This window comes from Callorhinchus milii, unplaced genomic scaffold (genome assembly GCF_018977255.1).
Source record: "Callorhinchus milii isolate IMCB2004 unplaced genomic scaffold, IMCB_Cmil_1.0 Scaffold9, whole genome shotgun sequence".
Lineage (NCBI taxonomy): Eukaryota > Metazoa > Chordata > Chondrichthyes > Chimaeriformes > Callorhinchidae > Callorhinchus > Callorhinchus milii.
This window is the reverse complement of record NW_024704750.1, coordinates 3,340,620-3,368,555: the sequence shown is the minus strand read 5'-3', so window position 1 is coordinate 3,368,555 and position 27,936 is coordinate 3,340,620. Positions and strand designations below refer to the sequence as shown.

The following is a 27,936-nucleotide window of genomic DNA, read 5'->3' as shown; positions in this document are numbered from 1 at the left end:
AAGCGTTGGTGGTTTGGTTCGCGTTGGTTGTTGGCGGTGTTTGCCGGACACGGACCGGTGAGGCTTGAGGTAAAAACCGAGGAGAGGAGGGGAGGGGGGGAAAGGAAGAAGAAGAAGAGGAGGAGGAAGAAGAGGAGGAGGAGGGAGGGAGGGAGAGAGAGAGAGAGAAGAGAGAAATGGAAGACTCTGAAATGCAGACGGACGACGACACCGCCGGTCAGGTCAACCCCGAGAAGAAACGGTGAGTCCCTGTCGCTGCTTTTTTATTTATTTATTTATATATCATATATATATATATATATATTTAGGGGAGACCTGATCTTACTCACCTGACCTGTGTGTGGGGGTGGGGGTTCCTGGCCCGGGAGAGCCTGGCCCTCGGTTATGTATGTGTGTGTGTATGTATGGTGTGTGTGTGTGTGTGTGTGTTCGCCATTTTGTGGAGCTGAAGCCCCCTTCGCAGCTGGGCTTGAAGGGAGCGCGCGGTCTGGCGGCTCTGGCCGCTCGCTGTGTGTGGTGTGTGTGAGAGAGAGGCACCGGGGAGGAGGAGAGATACCGATCTCAATGACAGGATAACTTACCTGCTTGACCTTGGGCCCCTCTCTCTCTCCCTCTCCTTCACAAAGGCCCCGCAATACGCGGCTGTGACTTGGTACAGTTTGGTGCTGTTCGGTTTGGTTATAACGCTGCTGCTTCCTCGGGAGAGTTGGCACAGGATGAAGTGCTGTTGTTGTTGGTGTCCGGGCTTCTCTCTCTCTCTCTCTCTCACACACACACACTTTCCTTTCTTTCTCTTTCTTTCATTTCTTCTTTCTCTCTCTCTCCCCCTCTCTCTCTCTCTCTTTCCTTTCTTTTCTCTCACTTTTTTCTGTGTCCTTGTTTCACACGGGATTATAAGTTTCGTTAGTTTCAAACCCGAAGCCCTTAGTCCCCTCTCAGCGAAAGAGTTTGGATTTGATTTGTCTGAGAGAGTCAGTTGTGCGGCGCACTAACGTGGGGGTTGGCTGGCGCTGGGCATCGCGCTTTGTGTGGTGTAAGCGCTGTGAAGTCACACCAGTTCTCGGTGATTCGTTGTGGAAATCCGTGTGTGTCGGGTTGCATCTCGGATTTTTTTTTAATAAACAAAAAGCAAGTGTTTTATGAATCACCTTGCTGTTTACTGTGGTTTGGATGCCCCGGGGAATTGCAATTCATCACCGTAGTGAGTTTGGGAATCGAGCTCATATTCCAGACTGACACTCCAATGCAGTCAGAACCCAGGAAGCGCTGGACTGACTCTCTGAAATGCCTTCCGTTGGATGAAGTGATTCCGTCTGCCGATCCTTTAGGTGGGTGTTTCGGAAAAGGGACATCAGACTTTATCATAACTTGCAAAGCACTTTGAAGCATTTAAATGCGACGAATCCAAGTTTTTTTTTTCTAGGCAATCAATTGCTATTACTACTGTATTTGAAAAGAAAACGGGGGTTCTTTTTGTGTCCCAAACGTCAATACTTCAGATTAATTGGTCATTCACCTCATGTCTACTGATGGGACCTTTCTGGTGCAAATAGCTGCTGTTTGCCTACAAAAACAGTCACAACACTTATTACTTGTGAAGCCTTTTGAATGTTTTGATGTGACGAGGAGCATTACAAAGTTTACCATTTTAAATGAAGGGAGGTTGAGATCAGAGAACAGGACTTTCTCTGCTTTCAGCTGGTTTTCCTTTAGCTTTATTGTTAAGCGCTCCAAGATGCTGCCAGTGTAAGTTGTTGTTGCCGTCAACCATATCCTTGCAAAGTTTGGTCCTCCTTTATTGTGGGTTGCTCTAAAGATTCTTTTTATGCCTTTCTAATTGGTTACATCTATTAGTTTTATTATTGTTTTATCTAACTTTGATTGTCCACAATCATAGTGAAGCAGATGAGTGAAGGATGAGGTAGCCAGATTGTCATCAATTTCTATAGAAAGTGCGTTTGATGATAAATAAGTGTTTGTGAAGATTATATAGAAAGTATGCTGATGATCTGTGGTTTGAGGAAAATAAACTGGAGGTTTGCCAAAAATGCACAGTACTGCATTTGTAAGTGAACAGTTTTCTTAAAACTGTTGGACCTATTGCTAAATATGCTATAAATTTAATTCATATTAGGAATTGGGCATTAATGGCATTGTTGCTTTTGGAAGCCACCAAGTTGGTTGTTTTTCAACTGTACCTGACAACAGCACTACTTCAGTTTAATGTCAAACAGCTTGTCATCAAGCTATAAGATGCTATATCAAATGCAATGATTATTATTGTTATCGGGGGCAGAGAAGGCCATAAAATATTGCGGCTTTCAGGCTGAGTGATTGGTTAATTCCAAGCATCTTCATACAGGTGTTCAGACATTGGGAATGTTTAACACTGACAAAATACTATAGTCACCAGCAGCAACTTCATCTGGCTGCTGAGGAAACTGCAATGGGGTTGGTGTGTGGCATTCAGGATTTATGTAATACAATGTGTATCATGGATACTTAGTATTTAATGGCTGTAAAATAATTTTCAGTAGCTTGGGCTATTTATTTAATGGCTATGTTGTGCTTTTTGTTTACCATTGATATCTATGCAGTCATGCTCATTATTTATCTGATTCACTTTGGGGTGATAAATTTCTGATGAACTGGTGGGAAAAATAAGTCACTGTTGTATAAATATTTTCAAATAGTGAGCAATGAGCCTTTAATTTTGACTCTTGGAGCAGTTTCGTCTGTTTAGTGCTTGCTCTCAATTTCATTTGGATCCCAAGATTAGAGCACTAGACTAGAGCACTCGGCTGGGTGAAACCTTAGGCAAGTTTCCTTACTCAACATGCTTCTGTTTACCTAGCAGTAACCTGATTATTAATCGATTGACTGATCGCTTTCCAGGGGTAATAATCCCTTTAAATAATAATTTAGTCATTAAAGCTCCGACTGGTTGTGGGACACTGCTGTGTATAATTGACTGCTATGTTTTGCCCACAACATATAAAGTCAATTCAGTTTCCAGTATATTCTGTGAAGTGCTTGAGATGTCTCAACAATGTGATGAGGCGCTATATCAAATGCAAGGATTATTAATAATGAGGTTAAAGAAATTTTCTTCAGTTTTGCTATCACAACCATTGAGTTAAGAATTACATTGTTGAGATGCTAAGCCCAGGGAGGGACAATTTGTCTAGTAGACATTCATGTCTGGAATGATGTCCTTCAAATTAGTCACCCTTTCCCAAGGCTTTCCAGTGCTTGTGTTAGCTCCACAGGCACCAAGAGCTCTTTGACATCTTGTATCTGACCTTCATATGAGTTTTAGTAGTTATTTGGGGAGTGTCGTCATCAAATGAACACCCAAATGCTTTCCAGAAGTAATTATTGAATGGTGTTCAGGATTAGGAGTGGAGTCCTGTAGCTCAGTGGTTAGAGCACTCGCTTTGTAAGCGAGAGACCGGAGTTCAATTCCAGGCAGAGGGCGAATCCTTGGGCAAGTTTCCTTACTCCACACAGAGCCTAATAATAATCCCTCCAAAACCAAAAACAATAATAAATTGGTCATTTTCAATCTACGACTGTTTGTGGGACATCGCTGTGCGCAATTGGCTGCCGCGTTCGTCCACAGATATACAGTTAATTCACTTTACAGTGTGTTCTGTGAAGCCCTTTGGGACGTCCTCCCGGCGTGAAAAGTGCTATATCAAATGCAAGGATTATTATTATTATAGGAATCCTGGTTGTTTTCTCTCTCTGGAAGTCTTTCGTAACTGCAGTTGGAATCAAATCTGTGACCTTCTAATCTTGTATGCTTTAATGCTACTTCATATCAATGTCAGAGCTCTTTGATGTCATTTTTTTGAAGGGTCAACGGATATTGGGGATAATGGTGATTGTCATTTACCTGAAAACACGTTTTAGGTGACTTGTGCTCAAGTATTAATGAGTTTGACTTCACATCACTAAAATGGTGCATTGCCTTTAGTTATTGTGTTCTGAAGCACTTTAGAGCTCTAAAGAAGTACATTGTAAGATTAGATGTTCTGAGGTTTCAGTTGACTTGCAATCTCAGCCTATTTTAAGATTACACAAATTTTATTGTTGAGACATTGATGGATCGACAAGGAACAAGCTTGATGTGCCTAATTTCCTTCAATTCTATCTTATGTTATCTAGATTTGTATACCTATGCTATGCTTGTCATATGAACATCGCTTCTAAGTTGGAAGTGCAATTAGAATCTGTCTTGGTTTTACGGTGATTGCTATTATAATTTTATGTTGCATAGTAGTTGCACACCATGCATGTTTTCCGCTGAGCTTGTATTTGGAGTGGGAAATTCTTCCTTACTGTAACTCTTAAATTGTTATATTGCAATGGTATCTAACATCATGAGGGCTCTGTTTATCTACTTTAAACAGTTTAAGAACAGTAGATTCAATGTTGTTGATTTCTGCTTATTGAAAGTAAACTGATACATTACTGTAAAAATATTTATCCTAATATTTGGCTGTCCGATTTTAAAAAAAACACAGATCTTGTTCAACTCTAGTCACAATAATTACTCTTATGGTCTCTTGTGTTTATTGCTGCGATGTAAATTGTAAATTCTGGAAACTGAGTAACAGATTAGCAGTTTTGTTTTGCTAATAATGAACCTTCATTGAGTTTTTTTTGTAAACTATCTTAGCTATACAATTTTACTTCTGATGACATAGAATGCCCTTGATCGTTTGTGAAGAAACTGTTTGTATGGGAACAGGACTCCACCAGAATGCTGACTACCCCAAATCAAAATGTCATCTTTATTTTGTTACTGTAGTCTGATGTAAAAATACAGTCCGATTGAAATATGGATCAGCTGGTACTGTAGTACAGGTATTTTAGGAAAATTTTGCATTTAATCAAATTGTTGTTACTGAACTACTTCTTTTCCTCTCAGGTTCTGTCCGAAATTTGTATGGTATTGACTTTCCTGATTAGTAGTGTTGATGATCACCTTTTTTTAAAAAAAGTTAACTTATTTTTAGGTTACTTTTCATATGTAGTAAGTATAAAATTGAAAGATCAGATCTTGATTCAATTTTTAATAAAGCATTTATCTTAAAATGTAGGGTCTGATTCCCTTGTTTTGTGTTCCGTTTCTATAGTTATCTTGCTGTAGAAGTTGTCTATAATTCATCTGTGTATTTTTTGCTCATACATTTGAATTATCAAGATGTCCCAGTGTATATATATATATGCCTAACTCGATATTCAGATAACTCGCCAATGAGCCCCTTTCTCTTGGATTGATCAGTTTTCAGAAATGTATTGAACATAAATATTCTTTTGCCAATAACTTTTGCAAGTGTTTAGGCATGCAATAACTTATTGTCAAAAGTCTGAATCAGTGTAGACAATTTCATAGAAATTAAAGTGCTTCAAACTTATTAAATGATTAGAAGATATCTGATTGGCTGAGTCACCTGAAACTTGCAATGTTTTAAAGACCTTGGTGACCCTTCTGTGAAACATCATCGGTATTTGCTTATGGAGCTGAACTATTCTCTAATGACTTAAGTGCACCTGTGTTTTGAGGACTAGAAACCTTTTTTTAGTTTTAAGAGTAAAAAATATGGGACTGCTTCACATTATGTGGCACTGACTTTACGAACCAGTGGGTCCCAGATGGCACATCTGGAAATTAGATCCGCAATAGTGTATGTCCTGGATGTTTAGAAATTGCTCAATATGTTAAGACTTGCCCCATAGCTATTTTCATGGGAGGTAGTATTTCTCCTTAAAATGACAAAGACTGGACATCCAATAAAAAATAATTTCCAAATGTACATATGTGCTCTCAGCTCATTGAAGTAGCAAGGGCTTTTGACAGTGATATTTGTGTTTGACATAGTAAACTCAAATTAATTGATGGTAGATTCTGTAAATTGTAAAGTATCCTATCTAATTTTAAAGCCAATTATCTTTAATTAAAAAAAAACTAGATTTTCTACCTTGTATGAAATGGTATTCTCCATTCCTATGGAAGCCTTCTCTATATTTCAGTGGAGCTATTGGTCTGATTGAGTGGTTGTACATTTTGTTCTCCTGATCAGCAGCCTGTTCTGTTTGGGAGGTGTCGAAGCCGGTAATCTTCAATTGTAGTGAAGGATGAGTGGGCAATAAAAAAGAAAAGCATAGGGCATGAAATGGAAAAGGACCATTTGGTTCATAAAACTGACTACTTCAAAATCCGGTCTGCCTGTTTTCATATACATTTATATTGCACTAGGTCTCTTGCGCACTGTGTAATCTATTTTAGTGCAAATTTATCGATGGCTTAGGACAGATTAATGAGGGAAGCTCTGTTTTTCCTCCTTGGGTTCATACTACATAATTCAGAGGATATGGTTTTCAATTTGTATTTTTAAAATTAGGGTGTTAATCCCCTAATCCATCTGAAGATGCTGTCTCATTTCATCCAGGTCAGGGTCAGATGAATTGTTGTGATAGTGTTGTTGGGTGCTGCCAGAGAAACCGGGTCAGGCTGCAGGTGTGTTGGAATGAAGAATGCAGTAGTCGAATCCTGAGCAACAGTGAAGGAGTTGTCTCAGGAATAAGAATTTAGCATTGCACATTGAAACATTCATATTTAGAAAATATTTTTCTGACCTTATCATAAAGTTTCTATTCTAAATAAATTGGCTTTGAAGGATGGTGGATTCACTATAGAGTATCTAATGCAATTGAGTCGAAGCTTTCAGTGTACTGTAATCTCCTTTATTTGGATATACAAGCAACAAAGTTCTGGGGAATGAAGTCGGGCAAGTGGAGCTGGTTTCAGTGGGAGAGCATCTGAGCAATAGTGGTCACAACATCATTAGATTCAGAGTGAGTATGGAAAGGGACAAGGAACCATCTAAGGTGAAGATACTCAACTGGAAGAGGGCAAATTTCAGTGAGTTAAAAATGGACCTAGCCAAGGTGGACTGGAAAGAAAGATTGGCAGGTAAAATAAAGGTAAAGAGCAGTGGGAAGTCTTCAAGGATGAGCTAGCTCGGGGACAGAATAAATACATTCCCACAAAAGGGAAAAGTAGAGCATCCAAACCTCCCTGGATGATGAAGGTAATTGTATCTAGAATGAAGCAGAAAAAGGAGGTGTATGACAAATGTCAAACCTAAGATACAGAAGACAATCAAATAGAATATAGGAAGTGCAGAAGATAACTAAAAAAGGAAATAAGAGGGGCAAAAAGATTCTAAAATATTTTACAAACATCAAGAAAAAAAGGTTAGTCAAAGGTAGGATGGGGCCAATTAAGGACCAAGGCGGAAATCTTATTGTGGAGGCAGAGGGCATGGCTGATGTACTGAATGAGTACTTTGCATCTGTTTTCACAAAAGAAGTGGATGTACCAAATGCCGCAGTATCGGAGGAGAGGGTAGAGGAAATGGATAGGATAAGTATAAACAGAGAGGAAGTACTGAAAAGGTTGACTGGGCTGAAGGTAGATAAGTCGCCCGGTCCGGACGGGATGCAGCCAAGGTTACTATGGGAGGCACGGGTACAAATAGCGGAGGCTTTGGCTACAATTTTTCAATCTTCGTTGGACACAGGGGTGGTGCCAGAGGACTGGAGAGTGGCCAATGTTACTCCCCTGTACAAAAAGGGACAGAAGGACAAACCTGGGAACTACAGGCCAGTCAGCCTAACATCAGTAGTGGGGAAACTCCTGGAGACTATAATCCGGGACAGAATAAATCTTCACTTAGAAGAATATGGGTTAATTAGGGACAGCCAGCATGGATTTGTTAAAGGCAAATCTTGTCTAACAAATCTAATAGAATTTTTCGATGAGGTAACGGAGAGGGTGGATAAAGGTAGTGCAGTTGATGTAGTTTATATGGACTTTCAAAAGGCATTTGACAAAGTGCCACATGAAAGACTTGTAAGAAAGATAGAAGCCCATGGTATAAAAGGGACAGTGGCAGCATGGATCCAGAACTGGCTGGGAGACAGAAAGCAGAGAGTTGTGGTGAACGGCTGCTTTTCTGACTGGAGGGAAGTGTACAGTGGCGTCCCCCAGGGATCGGTATTTGGACCACTGCTCTTCTTAATATACATAAATGATCTGGACTTGGGTATACCAAGTACCATTTCCAAGTTTGCGGACAACACAAAGTTAGGGAGGGTAGTAAACAGTGAGAAGGATAGCAGCCAACTGCAGGAAGACATAGACAGAATGGTAAAATGGGCAGACACATGGCAGATGAATTTCAATGTGGAGAAATGCGAGTTAATGCATTTTGGTAGAAAGAATGAGAGGCAATATAGGCTGGTAATACAATTTTAAGGGGGTAAAAGAACAGAGAGACCTGGGGATTTAGGTAAATGAATCCTTGAAGGTGACAGGACAGGTAGATAAAGCTGTAAAAAGGGCTTATGGGATACTAGGCTTTATAAACAGGGGCATAGAGTACAAGAGTCAGGAGGTTATGATAAAACACTGGTTAGGCCTCAGTTAGAATACTGCGCCCAGTTCTGGGCACCACACTATAGGAAGGATGTTAAGACATTGGAAAGGATGCAGAGGAGATTTACAAGGATGGTACCAGGAATGAGGGACCTTGATTATGAGGAAAGGCTGGAGAGACTGGGATTATTCTCATTGGAGCAGAGAAGGTTACGAGGAGACCTAATAGAGGTCTTCAAAATCATGAGGGGATTTGATAGGTTAGAAAGGGAAAAACGGTTTCCACTAGTGGATGTGTCCGTGACTCGAGGTCACAGATTTAAAATAGTCTCTAAAAGAAGCAGAGGGGGGGTGAGAAGAACTTTCTTCAGGCAGTGAGTTGTTTGAATCTGGAACTCATTGCCTGAAAGGGTGGTGGAGGCCGATTCGATAACAACTTTTAAAAGTGTGGTGGACGGGTATTTGAGGAGGACTGGTCTGCAGGGTTATGGGGAAAGGGCTGGGGAGTGGGATTGACGTTACATTGCTCTTTTGAAAGAGCCGGCACAGACTTGAAGGGCCGAATGGCCTCTTTTTGTGCTGTACGATTCTGTGATTCTATAATTCTATGAAATGTACCATAAACACTATACAAACATTTTTGTAACAATTTATTAATTGATATTTCAAGTTTCCATAATAAATGAATTTGGCTCAATGTTAATTTCAGATATTGATGCTCCAGTTGAATCCATTCATTTTCCTGTGGGACAATCACAGTTAGAGTAAAACTATATTGCAGGAGAAAGTATGATTTTGACCTGATGAAAACCTTCGATTTTACTGTTTAAAATAAAACCTCAAAGTACTTCCTCTTGGACTTCCCTTCAACTGTAGTCTAGGGAGAACACAATCTCTTACCCCCCCACTGGTTTTAAAAAAACATACTGAATTATAAAGAAGTACTTCATTTCCTCTCAACAGCTGGTATTAAGTACAAAATATTGTTAATGGAGACATGGGACATTATAAGTAGGAAATGGCATGTTTATGGATCTTTCTCTTCCGAAATGAAATTGTCATTAGCTGTCAAGTTGTGGGAAGTTTTGCACTTTGGTCCATATCCTTAGAATTGAGCTGAGATGAAGATATTGTAAATGCCTTGCAGTCATCACAGGGAGGAAACTTCAGCACTTTGAAACTCTGGCATCTGATTTTGCACCCAGCTCAGAGCGATGGAGTCAAAATGCTTATCCAATGAGTCACCAGGCTTTAGCTACAATTTACCAAAATTGCTTGTAACTGGTCTGTTCAATTATATTTGCTTGTTGAGGTTTGTTTTAATTTTTCGATTAAAACCAAGCTCATTTCATAAATGCTGAAAATCATTTTCTCACCTTTTATCTCCTGGTGAGCAACCCGCATCTAACATTGCAGTGCTGCTGTGAAGTAACTGTCCAATAGGAAGCTCGTTTGATGGGTGCCTGCAGATTTCCAGTACCTTGCCCAAGTCATTAATTTGTCAACTTGAGCATCACCTGGTTTCAAACTGGGAGGAGCGCTTAAACATATTGACTTGTCAATCTATTGAAGTGTCAGAATTGTCTTAATATCAGAGGTAGGAGAGCAATGTTGATGCCTATTGGTGAAAACCCATTGAAACAACAAATTGCATGAAGCTATTGTGGCTTTACCATCTCGGTATCTTTGGAAGGGAAAATACTGGATGCTTTTCCATTACCTCGACTCACTGGTGTACACACTGTTTTACGAAAAGTTGGTATTTTTTCAAAGGTTAAATGATCTTTTAAGTCACTTTTTTCCCCAAAAGTTGAAATCTGGTTCATTTGTATCAAATCCAACCAGGGGAGACTGATGCCAATTAACTGGTAGTATACAAGTGTGATTTTTTGGGGTTCTCAATATCCTCCAGTTTTGCAATTGGAAATTTTTTATAATATTTACATTAGTTAAGTTGCAGGTGAATGTAGAGTTTTCGGTAAGGTTACTAAGTCTAAAGGTGAAAATAAATCAGCCACTAAATTGAAGTTTCCTATCATTATTTACTCAGTTCTATGATTATAAATCAGGTCAGTGTAACATTTGACAAGGCTGTAAAGATTATAATCTCAGGCAGTCTATGACATTGAGACTTCTATGACAAGGTTAATGGAAATAGATGAGATGGATAGCTTGTTGAAGATGGGATGTCTGTCACCTTTAATCCAAATAGGAAAACACTATGTCTGCCTGCAACCAGGAGTTTGGAGATTGATTTAAATCATGTAGTGACATGTCCACTTCAGGATGGATTGCATTTATCCTGGCTTCTGATAAGCTTCTTTGAAAAATTGCTTTCATTCCCCTGTAGTTGATATATTTCTGCTGCTTGCAGTACTGTAGTTTTATGAGTTACCTGAGGATTGACTAAGTCTTGAGTAAGAATCCATCAAGGTGAATACAAAGAAATATGCACTAAAAATAAGCAAAGCAGCCTATACCCAGTTCATATCAAAATTATCAGTGACATTATTTGGAAATATGTGGGGCTCTCCTATGGCTGACTTCGAGGGTAAAAATACTGTATTGGTAAATGACGCACAGCAAGTCACTTGTTCAACTGCTGATCTTGGTGCTCTGGTGCAAAGTGTGAATTGGTTGTGATAGCCCTCCAGGACGAATAGCTTACCTATACTCACCAATAAGATGAAGAGCGGCCACTTGATCAGCACATTGGAGGGTCGATGTAATGGAGGGCTATTTGCCCAGAAAGAATCAGGAGAGGCGGTAAAGAGATTTTTTAAAAATATGGCTGAGGTCTGAGTAATGGATTTTCTGATTCACATGGTGTGCTTACAGTTTACTTCAGTTAACTTCAATTGGTGTGCCAGTTGAGGGTTTAGAAATATAATGCCAGATTTAGATTGCCCTTTTCTATATTGATCCATCAACAACCATCCCAGTGGGCATTAAGTGGTTTTCAGAATGATGGTAGAGGCTAAACTGTTATAGTATTAATGTCATTTCCTAGTAGTTGCTTGAGTTGGATGCTAAACACATTGTAACCCACTATTTCTGAACAGTGTAACTACTGTATTTGTAGGAACAGCAATTCCTGAAATGACAAGTAACTGCCATTAGAATGCTCATGATTTGAAAAAAAAATTTTTTAACAATTAATTAAGCTGTTTTTCTTATCTCTATTTTTGTATTAACATATAGGAGGCGCATTCAGACTTTGCAGAACCTGAAATTAAGAGGTTCAAAAATTACTGATTGTTGATCTTTATCACTCTGCAATGATAATTACTGATCTTAAATACTGATCCAAACTGATCCTTAATTTTTCTTTTCCCCCCATTATCATCCATATTTTTGATTCCTGAAGTCTGCTTGCTCCTGCAACAGAAACCTGGCTGGTCAAGCGCGATCACTGTCATGAGTATTTCTTTTGCTAGAAACTGTCACAAGAATGGCTTTGGCTGACCAGAGGACACCAACTAGAGGCATGATGATTTGGGGTCTAATTTATGGACCTAAAACATTGCTTTATAACTAGGTCACCGTGTATTTGTTTCATGTTGCATTAATATGCTAGCCAAACACTATCAAAAGGATCCAAGCTGATGAAATTGGACAGTGTCGGTAGAATGAGATAAGGTTTGATGAAGTATTGATGTTCTGTCACTAGATATAAAAGTAAGTTGAAGACCTCTAGAGGTAAAAAACTTCATTACAAACGTCTAAGTTCAATCTCTGAAAGACTCACTGGCTTTCAGGAATTGAATTTAGAAATGACTGGGTAGTTTGTAATTGTATTTAATTATATTGCTGAGTTTCTGTGTAGTTCAACTTATTTGCTAGAGTTGTTTCCAGAAAATAAAACCTTGGAACAGAATAAAAGGCCATTTGATTTGTTATCGAGCTGTTCCATTCACAAACAAATCACATTTGATTGTAGATTGTACTATACTATACCTATCCTGGTTATCTTTGATGTTATTCCCAATTCATAGGTGCCCAGTTTCTATTTGGAAAAATATAATTGATTTAGCATGGAACATTTTTTTTCCCAGATATCTATACATCTGTTCCAGCAAAATTCCATATGGGATGGAGGAGTATATAACTTCTGATCTATGGTTTTACTTGTCATTCAATATTACATTTTGAGGGTTTGCTTTAATGTTTGAGCTGCCGTCCTTCAGATGAAACATTAAACCGAGCACTCCATCTGCCTATTCAGGTGGACATTAGAAGTTTCCATTCCACTATTCAGAAAGAGAAGAGAATTCCTGGTCTCCAGGCCAACAATCCCCCAAATAGAAGTGGTCATTCACTTCATGGCTGTTTGTAGTACATTGCGGTTTGTGAATTGGCTGCAGTATTTGTTCACAAAACAGTTGTTACACTATAGTCCTGTGAAGTGCTTTGAGATGTCCTCTCGACTTGAAAGGCGCTATATCACATGTAAGGATTATTAACAATAATAAACCCATTCCCTTAATACTTCCACATGCACAAATCATTGTTTCAACATTCTAAATATTGAATTCAATGCTTTGGATAATGAAAGCTACTTATAATTTCCTTTTCCCTTAGAATGATAATTGCATCAAGGAATTCCACTTTTAAACGTTTAAGATGTTGTACCATAGTTCAATTAAAAAAATATGCTATTTACTGTCTCACTCACTGGAGCTTAGGGATACCTAGTGTATGAAATACACTGGTGTATAAGAGGGTACTCTTGGGTTGTGCTGAGGCAGAGTGAACTGGCCTGTACTCTGCAGCTAATTGTCCTATACCTGACCTGGGAGGGCTTGATACTGACACTGGATACTTGAATAGTGAAAGTGTTTCATTTCACAGCACAAATATCCCTACCTTGATGAGCACAACATTCGCTAAGTTTTAAACACTTACGCTTGCCCTGTTTTCCCCATCTTTCCCTCTTCCCCTCTCAAAGTATAGTACTATTGGATGGGTGTTACTGCATACTCACCAGTACCGTGCTTTCCCAGAGTCGGATCAGCTTACAGGCCCATCCAAAGCACCCGTCCTGTTGAAGTAAATGGAGCAGCTCCGGGTTGCATGTGGCTCCTCCCCGTCGGTCACGTCAGTGGAGTGGCCTACCCGTGGAGGAGGCAGATGCCAAGGATTTCTCAATAAAGGTAAAACGTTTTTCTAAGCATGTCATTTTCGAATCTAGCTGGAAGGAATATTTTAAGCACTTTATTTCTCTTTCAAATAAGTTTAATATTTAAACTTGTCTGTTTCCTAAGAATCTGGATTCCCAGTGTCCAATGTGGAAGTGGGATTTGGATTGTCCAAAATTGGTTATCAAAACAGATTTATTTTCCAACCTGGGCTTAGAACTTTAAATATTGGTCTGTTTGCCCTATAGAGTGTATGGCTACAATTTTTATATGTGTTTGTTGTGATTTGGACATAATATCGGGCTGTTTAGCAGAATAACTTGAGTGGAAAAGGCCACACTTGAACTTATTTGTTTTTACCAAAAAATTAAATAGCCACAATGTTTTGTTTATGATTATTGTGTATTTTGCAGACTAAGGAATCATTACGTTGACCTTGTTCAATATTTTAGTCTGACTGTAGAAGTGCTTGGAGGTACTGATTTCAAGAAATGGTTGCCAATACCTGATGAATTAAAACTACCAGTAGGGCCTTTTTTCATTTTAAAAAAGTTGGTATGCATCTACCAACTTCAAATAGATGGCTGTTTTTATATCAGGTAGCATGGAGCATGGGATCAGAAGTGATCATACCTAAACAATAGCTGCTGGGAATGTAGACTTAACGAATTATACCAGTGTGCCAATAGTAAGTCAGATCCTGCAGTCTAATGCATGCTCCTGTATATGTTTTTTTCAAAAAACTTCTGTACGTAAACTTCTGTGTGCAAAAGACATGCATTTCTTCAGAGATGAGATAAACTAAAGCTTTATCACTGTTGTTTCACATGTATTTGGATTCAAAGTACAGTACAATGTGTATGATTCAGCGCACTTAATTAAGCTGTTGGTTGAAGATTGGTTTGGTCAGACCGTGATTTGTCAAGTGCATTGTTGTTAATGCGCAGTGTATTTTTTTAATCCAACTACAGTTTAGCAGGAACACAAGTATGTCTGGAGTGATTTCGATAGACTTGGACATCAATGGGAAAATGGGTTGCTAGTCTTTTTAAAAAGAGCAAAGTTTGTAGTTGTACAATAATTATAGAGGTTGTCTAATTTGCAGCTTGGTAAATGTTTGAAAATATTGTGAATAAAAAGCTGTTATCTGCTTACATCTATAGTGAATAAAAAGCTGTTATCTGCTTACATCTATAAAGGCTTTCTATTATTAAAATAAATTGGATTTTCTTTGAGCTGAAGATTCTTCATCTGCAAGAAGAAAAGATTGTTTCAGTGAAACTACCTTGGCCCTTAGCCAGCAATTTACTGGCAACTCGTGATGACAGTTGTCTTTCTTAATTGGACATTAAAATTTCACTGTTAGTCATGGGAGTTTGTGTAGTTTCTATTCCTTCAACCCAATGACATTGTAGGTCATCGAGTTTATGCATATATCCTGCTGTTTGATTGACTGAAATTAGAGAACATTTCTGCTTCCAATATGCTGTAGATAGCAATTGCTAGACAATCTCCTGTATTCTGCTTAACAAAAGCAAACTAGGATGTTAAACTGCTTGTTGCACTGTGGTATGTCAAAGTGTCTTGTCTGAAGGTGTTTCTGATGAGCATTCCATTTTTAATCTTCTCAGTGTTAGCTCAGAGCGGAGAAAGGAGAAGTCTCGTGATGCTGCCAGGTGCCGAAGAAGCAAAGAATCTGAGGTCTTTTATGAGTTGGCCCATCAGCTGCCATTGCCTCACAGTGTCAGCTCTCACCTGGACAAGGCCTCCATAATGAGATTGACCATCAGCTATCTGCGAATGAGAAAATTACTTAGTCCTAGTGAGTAAAACAAAGATTCAGAAAATGATTGTGCAGTGCAGCTCAATGTGTGCACTGATGCAGATATTTTACGAAATTATGCTTAAACTGTCCTTGAAGTGGATAATTTCTTAACTATTTATTGTTGTGCAGAATGCCTTTCAGTTTGTAAAATGATGGGACCATAACTATTTTATTTCTGTAAATGGGTTTATGAAACGATCAAATGATTTCTAAATGTACTGAAATTAAAGTAATGAGGAATTTGCACCTATGGCTAAATATTCTTGAAATTCAATTATTGCTCTGATTCAAAATGTACTTAGATTTTGCCAGCTGATTTACAATACATTCTAATGTATAAACACATTCATCAGTTAGTAGTTTGAAATTAACTGTACCTCCTGATTGATTCCTTTGTATTGTTCAATGTTACAGTATAAATACTGTTCAAAAAGAAAAGGCTGAAACTGTTTAGTAGGGTTCATTTTGTTTTGGCAATTGAAATCCCACTCCTTTGGATCTCTTTAAACTTTGTAGTTGCTAACCCGTCTGATTTTGAACAATGATATAGAACACGGTTAGACATGATGGATGCATATTCCTGTAATTAAAATTAAAAGCCTATTAACATTTCAGGCTTTATTGTTATATCCAATACAACGAGGTTTATATCATGTTTGACCATTTTTTTGGGGGGAAGCATATTTTAAAACTATTTAATATTAGGGTGAGAATAGTTCTAATTCCTAGCAGGGAGTTAGTTTCCACTTAGCAGAATACCCTAGTGTATAAGAAATAAATGTATTTTAAATGTATCACAATTTGAATTCCTAATCACTTTCCGCCTCAATGGAAGATGTAGCAGATGCTTATTGTGGCAACTTAATACCACTTGCGTTTGGAGACTTTGCTTGACTGGACAGCCGAAACCACTGATCTGAGCATAAACTCCCTGGTACACGATCATTTGTTACACATTGTATAGAACTCTGGTTCACAGAATGTGCTCCCAAGATTTTTTTCCAAAGAAAAGTTTCCACTTTTAGTTCTTCCACCTCTTTTTTCTCCCCCCACCTTTATTTCCCCTTCCTGCCATTAGTTTTATAAATGTGAAAAAAATCTAAGTAGCCTAGACTCTAACTTTCCTTTTCTTCCAATCATTAGTTCAAATGAAAAAATTCTCTGTGATGCAAACAGATTATACCAGTTTAGAAGTTTAATTTTGTGTGAAATGTTGCATGTTTTTTACTAAATGGGTACCTTATTTGAAAAGTTTATTGCTCTTTTTCTGATATTTTTACAACTTGTGTATCTTGGATTTTCACCCATAAAATATACAGTCAATTCACTTTAGAGTATATTCTGTGAAGCACTTTGAGATGTTTCAACAATGTGATAAGACGCTATATCAAATGCAAGGATTGTTATCAGGATCCTGAACTCATTTGTCGGAGTAGTCCTCTGCAGAATTTTGAAAATTTAATGTTTCTTTTCCCTAACTTGCGATTTGTCTGCTCATTACATGTTTAATTACAATTTACAGTAATTGAATTTTAAGTATTCAATAAAAGTAAACAGTCTTTAATGATGAATTCTCTTGACCCAACTTGTTTGCATCTACTACAGGGGATGTTGAGGTGGAGCCTGATCGAGAGAAACAGCTCAACAGCTTTTACTTGAAGGCCCTGGAGGGATTTGTTTTAGTGCTGACACAGGACGGAGATATGATCTACATGTCTGAGAATGTCAACAAGTATATGGGACTAACCCAGGTATAATTTGAGATAGAAGTCAACTCTGTTTTCCTGTACCATTTCTGCATAAGCAAAGGTGATCAGATAAGAGGTGGCCAGATAAAATGTACTGATGATCAGGGCTATTTCCAGGCAGAGGGCGAAACCTTGGGCAAGTTTCCTTACTCCACACAGAGCCTAATAATAATCCCTCCAAAAACCAAAAACAATAATAAATTGGTCATTTTCAATCTACGACTGTTTGTGGGACATTGCTGTGCGCAATTGGCTGCCGCGTTCGCCCACAAATATACAGTCAATTCACTTTACAGTGTGTTCTGTGAAGCGCTTTGGGACGTCCTCCCGACGTGAAAAGCGCTATATCAAATACAAGGATTATTGTTATTATTACTTTAGCACTGGCATCATGTGACTGGTGCCTTTTAAAAGAACGGAGAAGTGGGGCTTTGCTGGCAGTGTTTTTTTTCCTCTCTGGTCAGCGTTTCAGAGTCTGTCCTGTTGTGGATTTAATGAACAACACTTATCGGCATGGTGGCTTGTATTGGGAAAGAGAAAATGGAGAGAACAGCACATAAGCAATATAAGCATTGCCCTGAAAGGGCATAAATGTGCCTTGCCAATCTGCATGTGATTGCAGACTGAAATATTTAATGATTTATACAATGATTTTAGTTTTACCATGGCTGAACTAGGTTTTGAGTAAAATTAGCTTTGCCACTGCTACAACCCTACTTGTTGAATCATTCCTCACTCCTACGTAGTAGGTGCTTTGGATACTAATTCCCCATGTTTACGATCTTCAAATATTCTTTTCTGGTTATAATTATAAATCCATTCATAGAATGCAAAAAAAAATTATCTTTGTATTCATACACATCTAACTTTTGTCATTTTTTTTCTTTTATGAACAGTTTGAACTGATCGGGCACAGCATCTTTGATTTCACGCACCCTTGTGATCATGAGGAAATGCGGGAAATGCTCTCACACAGGCAGGGTAAGAAAAATATTTTATCATGATTAATCCTATCTGATGATGATTTTCCGATTGAACATTGGCGTTGTCAGCTGAGTTATGTCAGGAGAGATCTAAAATGTGACACCCCTGTAGTGGAAGAAGTGAAACACTAGCCGTCTCTACTAATACGTGAAGAATTAGCATCTCACAGAGGGCCTGGAGGGCTTCTGGCATCTTTATTGCAGCCCAGCAGGAGTCAGTGTTCATGATGGTAGAATCCTGAGTTACAAACTCCCTAAATTTTAAATCTGTCATAGAAAGTATGAAACTTACAAGTGCTTTTTTAAGTACTTTGGAAGAACTGTATTGAATATTTAAGATTACTTTTGATTATGCATTGTTAGATGAACTTCCAGCATACCATGCATTATCATATCTTGCCCGGGGTTTGGAATGTGATGCGTTTCCTTTCTAACCCTGACGAGGTGTTTTTTCAGATAACCATATGAAGATTGATAAACAATTGAATGCCTGTGGAGATTGTAGTTATACAGTCTCATTTTGATGATAAGTTTTTCAAACAACTTGTGTTTACTTGAGGCTATTATTGTAATGTTTTCTTGTTGGCTATTTGCACCCACGCATCATTCCCAAATTGTTAGTATCTTTCAAGGCTGTGTAATAGAAATGACGTGTTCTAGTACCTATGTTGTTCTTGAACTGGCTGCTAGGAGATGAGTAAAAACAGTGATTATTATTTTTCCTCATTTTCTTTGCCTTTGCACAGAAATTTGCAAATATAAGACCTGATTTAGGAACTACCAATGTGGGCCATTGGGTTGCAAGGTTTAGTCATTTGATACCCAAAAGTAGTTCCTTTGTTTCTTTATTGGCTGGGCATAATTTTTTGAAGGCAATGTTTATTCCTAGATCTGATTTAATTGAAACAGCAATGCTCCCTTGTTTGTAGGTTGTACCATTGCTTTTGATGTGAACATATTAACTGCTTGCATGCATATTGAGTCCCTACATCAGTTTTTGTAACAACAATATTTTTGTATTGTTGGACCGAAATTGCAGTTTGTCAGTAAATTTGGTGACTTTTATCCTTTAGGACTTCAGAAGAAGGGGAAGGACCAGATCACAGAACGCAGTTTCTTCTTGAGAATGAAATGTACACTCACCAGCCGGGGCCGGACTGTCAACATCAAATCCTCGTCTTGGAAGGTGTGTAACTTGTGTTTAAACTCCTTTTCCAATCCTAGTTTTGTTAATTTGAAGAGTAGGGTAGTAGTTTTTAAATTGTGTTCAACGGATGCTACTTAAACGCTCTTGAATAGCATGAATGAAGCTAAATATTCGGAAGTAATTGGTTGCTGGGAGTGTCACCCAATGAGAAACAGAAAGTTTAGAAAACATCACTTCTTAAAAAATATCGACAAGCTTTTCAAATTGCTTCACTTTCATTTCATATTTATTTGCCAAAATTTGCTTTTATTACTAGATCTTGTGAAAGCAGCATAAATTAAGATATCTGTAGATAACTATCCTCACAGGCTATCAATCTGAGTTTCACATTGTTTTTGTCTCCCTGTTGATTAATGCAGTCGAACTGCTTTGGTAACATTTGAGTTGGATTGATTATATGAATGGCTATGTAGTGACCCCTCCTGGGAACTGGATGCTATGACGCAAGTATAGCCATTCACTCATCAAATTACCAGCTGACCTTGCCCGCCTTTGGGCATATATGAGTAATGGCTGAGTGCTGCCTGTAAATACATCAACCAGTATTACTCATCCCCTTCAGAACAAAATTACATTTGTATAGCGCCTTTCACGTCGGGAGGATGTCCCAGGGCACTGGACAGGCAGAGTTACGGACCCAAGCTGGGGGTCGGGGTGGGGGAGGGTGGAGGGCAGGAAGGAAGCAGAAAGGATATGGACAGAAATTGTCTCAAGCCATTATTTCTTCTATAATGTCATGTTCATCTTCCTCAGTGTGTGTGTGTGCTTTTATACCTCAGCATCTGCATTTAAAGGCGGATATGATCAATAATCCTGATATAAATCTAGGTTTTCTTCTTAATGACATTTTATTTTACATGAAGATAAGCCTTATCTGAGGAAATAAAACATACAAAAATAAAACAGTATGTCAAGTGCCAGATTCTCCCTATTTATATACTTAGCGGTGGTGAACACTTGCAGCGATTCCATATAAAGTATCATACTGCATCACAACTCCATTAGGTATAGTTATTAATCTCTTACTGAACTGGTAACCTGCTATATTACTCCCACTAAGTATTAAAGCCACAAAATCAGAAGCTATAAGCTTTATACCCATCTGCCATTTAATTTTTTTGGGCTACATTGAAGAGCTGCTATTTTCGCAAATTTCATTGTTTATAAGAGAGAACGGACAGTTTTATTTGTAAAGTTGCTGCCAGCGAATGCTTTTTATATGTCAACTTCAAAATATGTCCTAATAGGGCATCTTAAAAAAAACACATACACACACACAAATCCATGGTATTTCCCACGGAGAGAGATTCTCAATTATGCATGCACTTTTGTTGCTATGCATAGCTGACTGGTTTGGAGCTGCTGTTCCAACTATGTTCTATGGAATTACTGTTTGCAGTGAATTTCTTAAAACAAACTATGCTGTTAACATCCAGTATTAGCTTGTGAATAAAATGTATATTCAAGCTGCATAATACATTTTCATATTCTGAGTAAAGATACTTTAAACCTTGGCAACTATTGTCTCATTTCATGTGGTGGTTCTATAGGTGCTTCACTGCACAGGGCACATTCAAGTACATGAAGGCAGTGATGAGCAGACCCCTTGTGGCTACAAGGAGCCACCCATGACCTGTCTGGCATTGGTTTGTGAACCTATCCCACACCCATCCAACATTGAGGTACCTCTGGACAGCAAGACATTTCTGAGTCGTCACAGCCTAGACATGAAGTTTTCCTACTGTGATGAGAGGTTAGTCTCGTAGCTTTAAAATCTTATACCTGAATCAGTTACTACAATACAGGCCATTATAAAGGTATCTTTATAGTGTGAATTTAATTATAAAGCTTTTGCACTATTGCTTGCCTCCATTCACTGCACACGTGCGCAGCCAGCTGGCTTGCTTCTTGGGCGCCAGCTGGCTTTTGGGCTAAAATGTGCGACTTTTGGGTTACTAAGTAAGCTGATATGCAGTGAACAAGAAGTGATACTGGTGGTGACTTGATAACCTGGAAGTTGGCCATTTTTCTCTCACGGTGGAAACTAGTTCCATGCATAGCTTGACTTAACCAGCTGCATGCATTCACAGTAAAACTTGTCACGCTTCATTACAGCACAATTGGAGATTTTATAGATACCAATTCATCTGCAGGCAACATTGAGTAAGCAGTGTCTTTGTAAAAATAAGAGGCAGGAGCGATATTTACTGCACTTTAAACACCAAAGTTTATATTTTTTATTTCCAGCTGCATAAATTACTTTGTGCATCTGGTTTTGTTTTCAATTCGACTTGTAACAACCCAGTTCTATCGCTTCCTTCCTCTCTTGTCATGAGAGTGCCACCTAGTGGAGATCGACTGTCTGGAGATCCTGATTTACAAGCTTCATTGCATCAGTGAATCTCGCTATTTCTCTAGCTTATACAAACATTGCTCTTTAATTGTACAGGATAACTGAATTAATGGGATATCAACCAGACGAACTGCTGGGTCGATCTGTCTATGAATACTACCATGCTATGGATTCAGATCATCTGACTAAAACTCATCATGACTGTAAGTAAACTACACATTATAATCAATAAATGTTATAATTTACAAAGTGCTGCAGAGATGCTCATCTCCACTGGGTTCTCCAAAAGCTTGTGCCCTGAGAATAACCCTATTACAGTCATAAAGCTACTTAAACAAAATAGTTATTCCTCCCTTCCTTAACCCTAGTCCACCAAAAAGGTTAAACCACTTCATATTTGCTCACCATTTTATAATTTTTTTCCCCCCCTTGTCCTTATTCCATCTTTATTTTATCTAATTCATCGCATCAAATTGCGGACCTTATACCATCTACTTCTAACTTTAAAATTTACCACTGTCCTGCTGTTGTCCATCTCCTACAATCCATTTTGGAAAGCGAGAGCAACATTTTTTTTAAATGACTTTATTGGCTCATAATTGACTCAACTGATCGGTTAAAAATTGATTGACAAGCCTCACAATCTTTGTAACATGTTGGCATCCACTCAGATCTGAGAGCACTGGATGAGTAAACTAGTTCTGTACTTACCGATGGCTAAACCCTTTGATGTGTTAAAAACGTCCACTTTTGTATGTTCAGTCCTTTTAAAGTTTAAAATTGATATGGTTTCATTGAAATCTCCACATTACAATGATTTCATATTGTATTATACCATTTGAACCACATACTCTAAACATAGTACAAATTTTCTCTAACCTCATGAATTGAGGCAATGCTGTTATCAAGAACTTGAGATTTAAACATTTACAAAATCCACCTATGTTGCAGTGTAGCATTTAAACACTGTTGCTTTGTTTTCTTTTTGCTTCACTTCAGTGTTTTCTAAGGGCCAGGCCACCACATGCCAGTACAGGATGTTGTCCAAGGAAGGTGGTTACGTTTGGGTCGAGACTCAGGCTACAGTGATCTACAACACAAAGAATTCCCAGCCACAATGCATTGTCTGTGTGAACTATGTTTTGAGGTAAGGGTTTTCGAGGCTTGCTTTTTACTTTAGTGAGGATTGTGCATGAATGTAAGGTTATTCAAGAATATCATAATAATTTGCCAAGTGACCAAAGTCATTTTTGTTTTGACATTTTTGTCAAAGGCAAAGAGAGCCTACCTGGGTTGTGATTCTTGATATGGTAATGCCTTATGTTTTGCAAAATGGTTCATTGCGATTGATTTTACTGTGTGGAGACCTTCAACTAACCAGTGTTTTTTATTTTTCCAGTGGTGTTGTTGAAAAAGGGGTTGTCTTTTCACTGGATCAGACTGAGAGTGTACCTGTAACTGATGAGTCACCTGACACAATTGAGACAACTGGCAAGAGCTATAATTCACCCACAGATCAAGAATCTAATGATCTTTTCAACAAACTGAAGGAGGAGCCTGAAGCTTTGACTCAACTTGCACCAGCTGCAGGCGACACAATTATCTCCTTGGATTTCAGTCCTTCAGGTTGGAGCCTGTTGCTGTACACAGTTTACGTGAAGTTCTGACGCTTTGTCACAGTTATGAATTTCAAAGCTGTACTGTTCTATTGAAGAAAGCCCTGGGAACTAGAGTTGCTGCTCAAGTCTATTCAGAAATGAACTGGCTTTTCCTGCCATCTATCTAGGCTGATTCTAGAGATAAAAAATCATAAAAGTTGAAATAAGTTGGAGCCAAATGTTTTAGAGCTTCTGATAACAAAGAGTGACTCTGGGATTCCCAGCAGATATTTCAATGTTTAAGGCATATGGCTGGGGTGCCAGAGTTTACCTTGAATACCCCACTCTTGTCTATTCAAATGGCCTGATATTTACTGTCAAGACTCATGCATGAAGAATTGCTAATCAGGTGAGGTATCAGAGAGAATGATATGGAGCTACATTGAGGCATGAGTCATTAACTTAAGTAGAGAGGGGGTAAGGAAAGATTATTGGAGAAAGCATGAAAATGTCAAAAGAAAATTAACTGAAGAAAATAGCACACTTGGTAACAAGCTTGCCTGTAGAATTTAGATTTTCGAAATGTGCGACATCTTTTGGTGGTTTGGCAGTATATCTTAAATGATACAAAAGTAATGCATTCTCCTAGCTGACAATAGCAATCCATAGATTTTACTTACATCTTGTGTAAGATCAAATTTTAGAAACTAAATTTTTCTTTGAATTGCTTATAAAAACTTTTAGAGAGTCTCTGATGGCTCAGTGTATCTGAGCTAAACAAGACTGGGAGTCATACATGTTTAATCTTTGGTCTGGACCAGGTAGAAGGAAGAAATCGAGCATCTTAAGACGAGGGTAGGCAGAATACGTTTAGGTTTAAGGCAAACTTTTGAAAAGTTGTGTAGAAAAGTAAAGCACATGAGGCTTATAAACTAAAACACATTTGTCTCTTATAGATTCAGAAATGCAGCATTTCCCACTCTACAATGATGTCATGTTACCATCCTCAACAGAACAGAAGCCTGTAGAGTTGTCGCCCCTTCCTCCCTCTGACCCCACTAAGTCGCTGTGCAGCACCACGGACCCAGCCTTGAATTTGGAAGCAATTACCAAGCTTGAAACAAACCCAGAGTCACTGGAACTTTCATTTACCATTCCACAAATGAAGGAGCAGCCTAATAGCCCTTCCTGTCCCAGCACCAATCAAAGCTCACCACAAGTAAGTTGTTTTTTTAAAAAAACAAAAAGTCCAGACATCAGGATTGCATCTTGACTAATGTACCGATTTATAGAATTTAGCAGAGCCATCTATCTAGTGATTATATGCACTTGCTACTTAGGCCTCAATCTTATAATAATAATCCTTGCATTTGACAGAGTGCTTTTCACGTCTTCTAGACGTCTCAAAGCGCTTCACAGAATAGACTAAAGTGAATTGACTGTATATTTGTGGGCGAAATACGGCAGCCAATTGCACACAGCAGTATTCCACAAACAGTCGTGGATTGAAAATGACCAATTTATTATTGTTTGGGGGATTATTATCAGGCGCGTGGAGTAAGGAAACTTGCCCAAGGTTTCACCCTGCTGGGAATCAAACCCAGGTCTCTCGCTTACAATGCGAGTGCTCTAACCACTGAGCTACAGGACTCCACATTTAGCTATCCTGGCGATCTTTCGAGACTGTAATATGTACTTATGTACTTAATATGTACTGTACTTCACCATTTTATAGAAATTGAATCTTTTTCAGCTAACATCAAAAACCTTAAAATTTGTCTTCACAGCCCAGCAGTCCATCAGAATACTGCTATAATGTTGATACAGACATGTCCAATGTGTTTAAACTGGATATTGTTGAAAAGCTCTTTGCAGTTGACCCAGAGGCCAAAAACCCATTCTCTGTTCAGGTATGAAATGAAAACTCCTCCATACAATCAGCAGAGGGAAATACTTGGTGGAATATCCTCAATTATTAAAAAATAGATGGGATTGAGAATTCCTCATTTAGACTAAAATAAATCATACTAATTGTAGAATTATATAGTACTTCAGTTACTTGAGCTGTCAAAATTCATATTTACAGGAAAAAAGCAGAGCTGGGTGTTGGGGTTAGAAGGGGAGGTGGACGGGGGCGCGGGAGGGTGGCCGAAGATGCCCGGCTGCCAATGGTGGGATGGGAAGTGCAGGGGACCTGAAGCAGGCCGAGCGGAGGGAGCAGGCAGGCTGATATGGAGTGATGAGGTCGGAGAGGTGGCGAGTGAACGTGGAGGGCCTTGAGTGTAAGAATGAGAGTTTTGTACTTGAGACTAACAGAAACTAAATTGACAAGATACTGTGCCCTTGATGCATTAGGCAACTGAAACCTTTTCATTCATTGTGGACACTTTGAATTGCTCAGCGCACAGATAACTTGTACACAAAACGTACAACATTTCAAATTTGACAACTTGTGTTAAAATATTGATTTCACCAGGATGTTGATGGCTTGGATTTGGAGATGTTGGCTCCATACATCCCAATGGATGATGATTTTCAGCTTCGATCATTGGACCAACTTTCACCCCTCACAGATATTCAAGCCAGCCCACCTCATTCACAGAGTGTAAGCAGTATTGTGAACCTCTTCCAGTCAGCCCCAAAATCTGCTAAGAACTCCACTGAGAAATACGCACCAGCGTTAAAAATTTCTTTGGAAAACACTGAGTCTCTCTCTGCATCCCAGTCTTCCCCTTCTCCCCTGCACATGATGGATGAAGTCAGTAGTACTCCAGGATCACCGTACAGCAAACCAACCAGCAGAACCGCTTCTCCCGTCCGAACGATTGGAAAAGGATTGCTGTCTGAACAGATGGATGCTTCACGTTCAGGAAGTCCAATGTCTCCAGTGAAACCAGTGCTGACTTATAACAAAAGGTGAGTCATCTCGAATCCCACAGTAAATGGATTTCATAGTCCTTCCTTTCCCGGGCCATTGCTGAGCAGTAGAAATATAATGCAATTAATCTTTTAACGTGTCCTGAACTGATCAATAATTTTAAAAGAAGATTTCAACTCGCGTTCTTGAAAGAAACAAATGGCAGTAGATGATGAGCATAATTTTGTAACGATATTAGCCCTACACAATTAAAATAAAGTTCTGTCCTTTGAGTCCATTAAGTTTGAACATTGCAGTGAGCAAGTCGATGAGTAATGACTTTGTCCATATGACCTGGATGGTTAAATTGGACAAGATAACTTGAGTGCAATACTCAAATAGATTAACAATAACCCCGTTGACCTTTAAATATTAGGTTTGTAACAACTCAAGATTCCATACGATCTGTCTTGACTTTGTAGTCATCTTATGATTTTTATTGCAGATCTGCAGCAGGAGGAAACCTGCAGGAAGAGGTGGACGCCAAGTTGCTGTCTTTGCACAACTTGCAGCGGAAACGCAAGATAGAAAATGCAGCCTCTCTTTTTCAAGCCGCTGGAATTGTAAGTGATTTATACACTGGTGGCTGGTTTTCTATTACTTTATGCTACAACTATTTTTCATTTGCAGGCTAGTGTTTAACAGGTGCTAAACAGGTGGAATTTTGTCCAAAGGTTCAAATAAGCTAGAAATAGGGTGTTTTTCTGCAGAAGTATCAATTGATGCCCATTTGGTCTGCCATACTTGCAAGTAATGGGGTGTGGAGGAATAGTATAAAGTTTATAGTCTATTGGTATACAAAAGAGTTCCTCTTCAAATTAGATCTCTATACCTTCACAAAATACAAGAAGTTAATCAAAGAAAAGCATGTTATGTTTCATAATGGAAATCTTAACTGTTGCTGTTTTTGGGGTGGTTTAATATTAATATCAGTCTGAAATCCCCATGACTATCCTATTTCCCTGATTACACCATTTTTGGGGGCTCATTGCAATGGTTTCTGCTGCCCTGAATCAAAATATGTACCAGACAAATTTAATAGCTCCTTATTTTTTGGCAGTGTGGGCCCCATTACTGTACATGTGTGTCAACTACCTCTTGTGTCATAATGGCTGACATGCAGGGTATTAGATCTCCACCAACGTTCCTTCTGATGTGCTATGCAAGCACGGTGCACAGGAAATGTCGGCAGATATCTGATGACCCAAAGTCGGCCATTTTAGCTTTCTGAGCTCAAAATAAGGTCACCTATCAGTCATCAGGTTGTCATTGAAGTTGCTTCCTGTTTTGCATATCAAATGGATAGTGTGGTTGGTGACAACCATTGGCCTATCTTTTCGTGCAGGAACTGGCATGTATGTCAGGAATGAGCTGACTGCTTGCACGTGCTCCTTGTAAACATCTATCATGCCTTGTTCCAGCACGGAGTTGCTAGGATTCAACCAACCATTGCATTATAATGGGGTTTCACTCCAGCTGGTTGACCTCTCTCTTAACTGTAAATAAATATGATATAGTAACAAAGAATAAACAGCAGCAGGAATGGAGAAGACATGAGTTTTTTTTTGTGTGTTTTACAGGGGTTGTTGTCCCAGAATGACATTATTCCTCCAGTGACAGCACCGCAGATTTGGAAGCGTGCAAAAAGATCTGATACCACGAGCATCGCAACTAAAGAAAAGACGTTGGCGTCGTTGCCCACAGGCAAGTTTGGC

The 27,936-nt window shown here is 38.7% G+C and overlaps 1 protein-coding gene and 1 non-coding gene across 2 annotated transcripts in view; one reads left to right on the top strand and one right to left on the bottom strand.

Moving 5' to 3' along the window:
• Positions 1-124: 124 nt before the first annotated feature.
• hif1aa (hypoxia inducible factor 1 subunit alpha a) overlaps positions 125-27,936 on the top strand; it is a 27,889-nt gene continuing 77 nt past the window's right edge. The window contains exons 1-14 of the mRNA XM_042338105.1: positions 125-241; positions 15,222-15,412; positions 17,021-17,166; positions 18,060-18,144; positions 19,220-19,332; positions 20,904-21,106; positions 21,803-21,909; positions 22,706-22,853; positions 23,106-23,332; positions 24,261-24,523; positions 25,092-25,214; positions 25,781-26,220; positions 26,667-26,784; positions 27,802-27,925. Of these exons, the coding sequence (XP_042194039.1) occupies positions 177-241; positions 15,222-15,412; positions 17,021-17,166; positions 18,060-18,144; positions 19,220-19,332; positions 20,904-21,106; positions 21,803-21,909; positions 22,706-22,853; positions 23,106-23,332; positions 24,261-24,523; positions 25,092-25,214; positions 25,781-26,220; positions 26,667-26,784; positions 27,802-27,925 (2,353 nt within the window). The 5' untranslated portion in view covers positions 125-176. The remainder of the gene's footprint in view (positions 242-15,221; positions 15,413-17,020; positions 17,167-18,059; positions 18,145-19,219; positions 19,333-20,903; positions 21,107-21,802; positions 21,910-22,705; positions 22,854-23,105; positions 23,333-24,260; positions 24,524-25,091; positions 25,215-25,780; positions 26,221-26,666; positions 26,785-27,801; positions 27,926-27,936) is intronic.
• Positions 24,884-24,955, bottom strand: trnat-ugu. Its single transcript has one exon. It is a non-coding gene; the product is annotated as a tRNA-Thr (tRNA).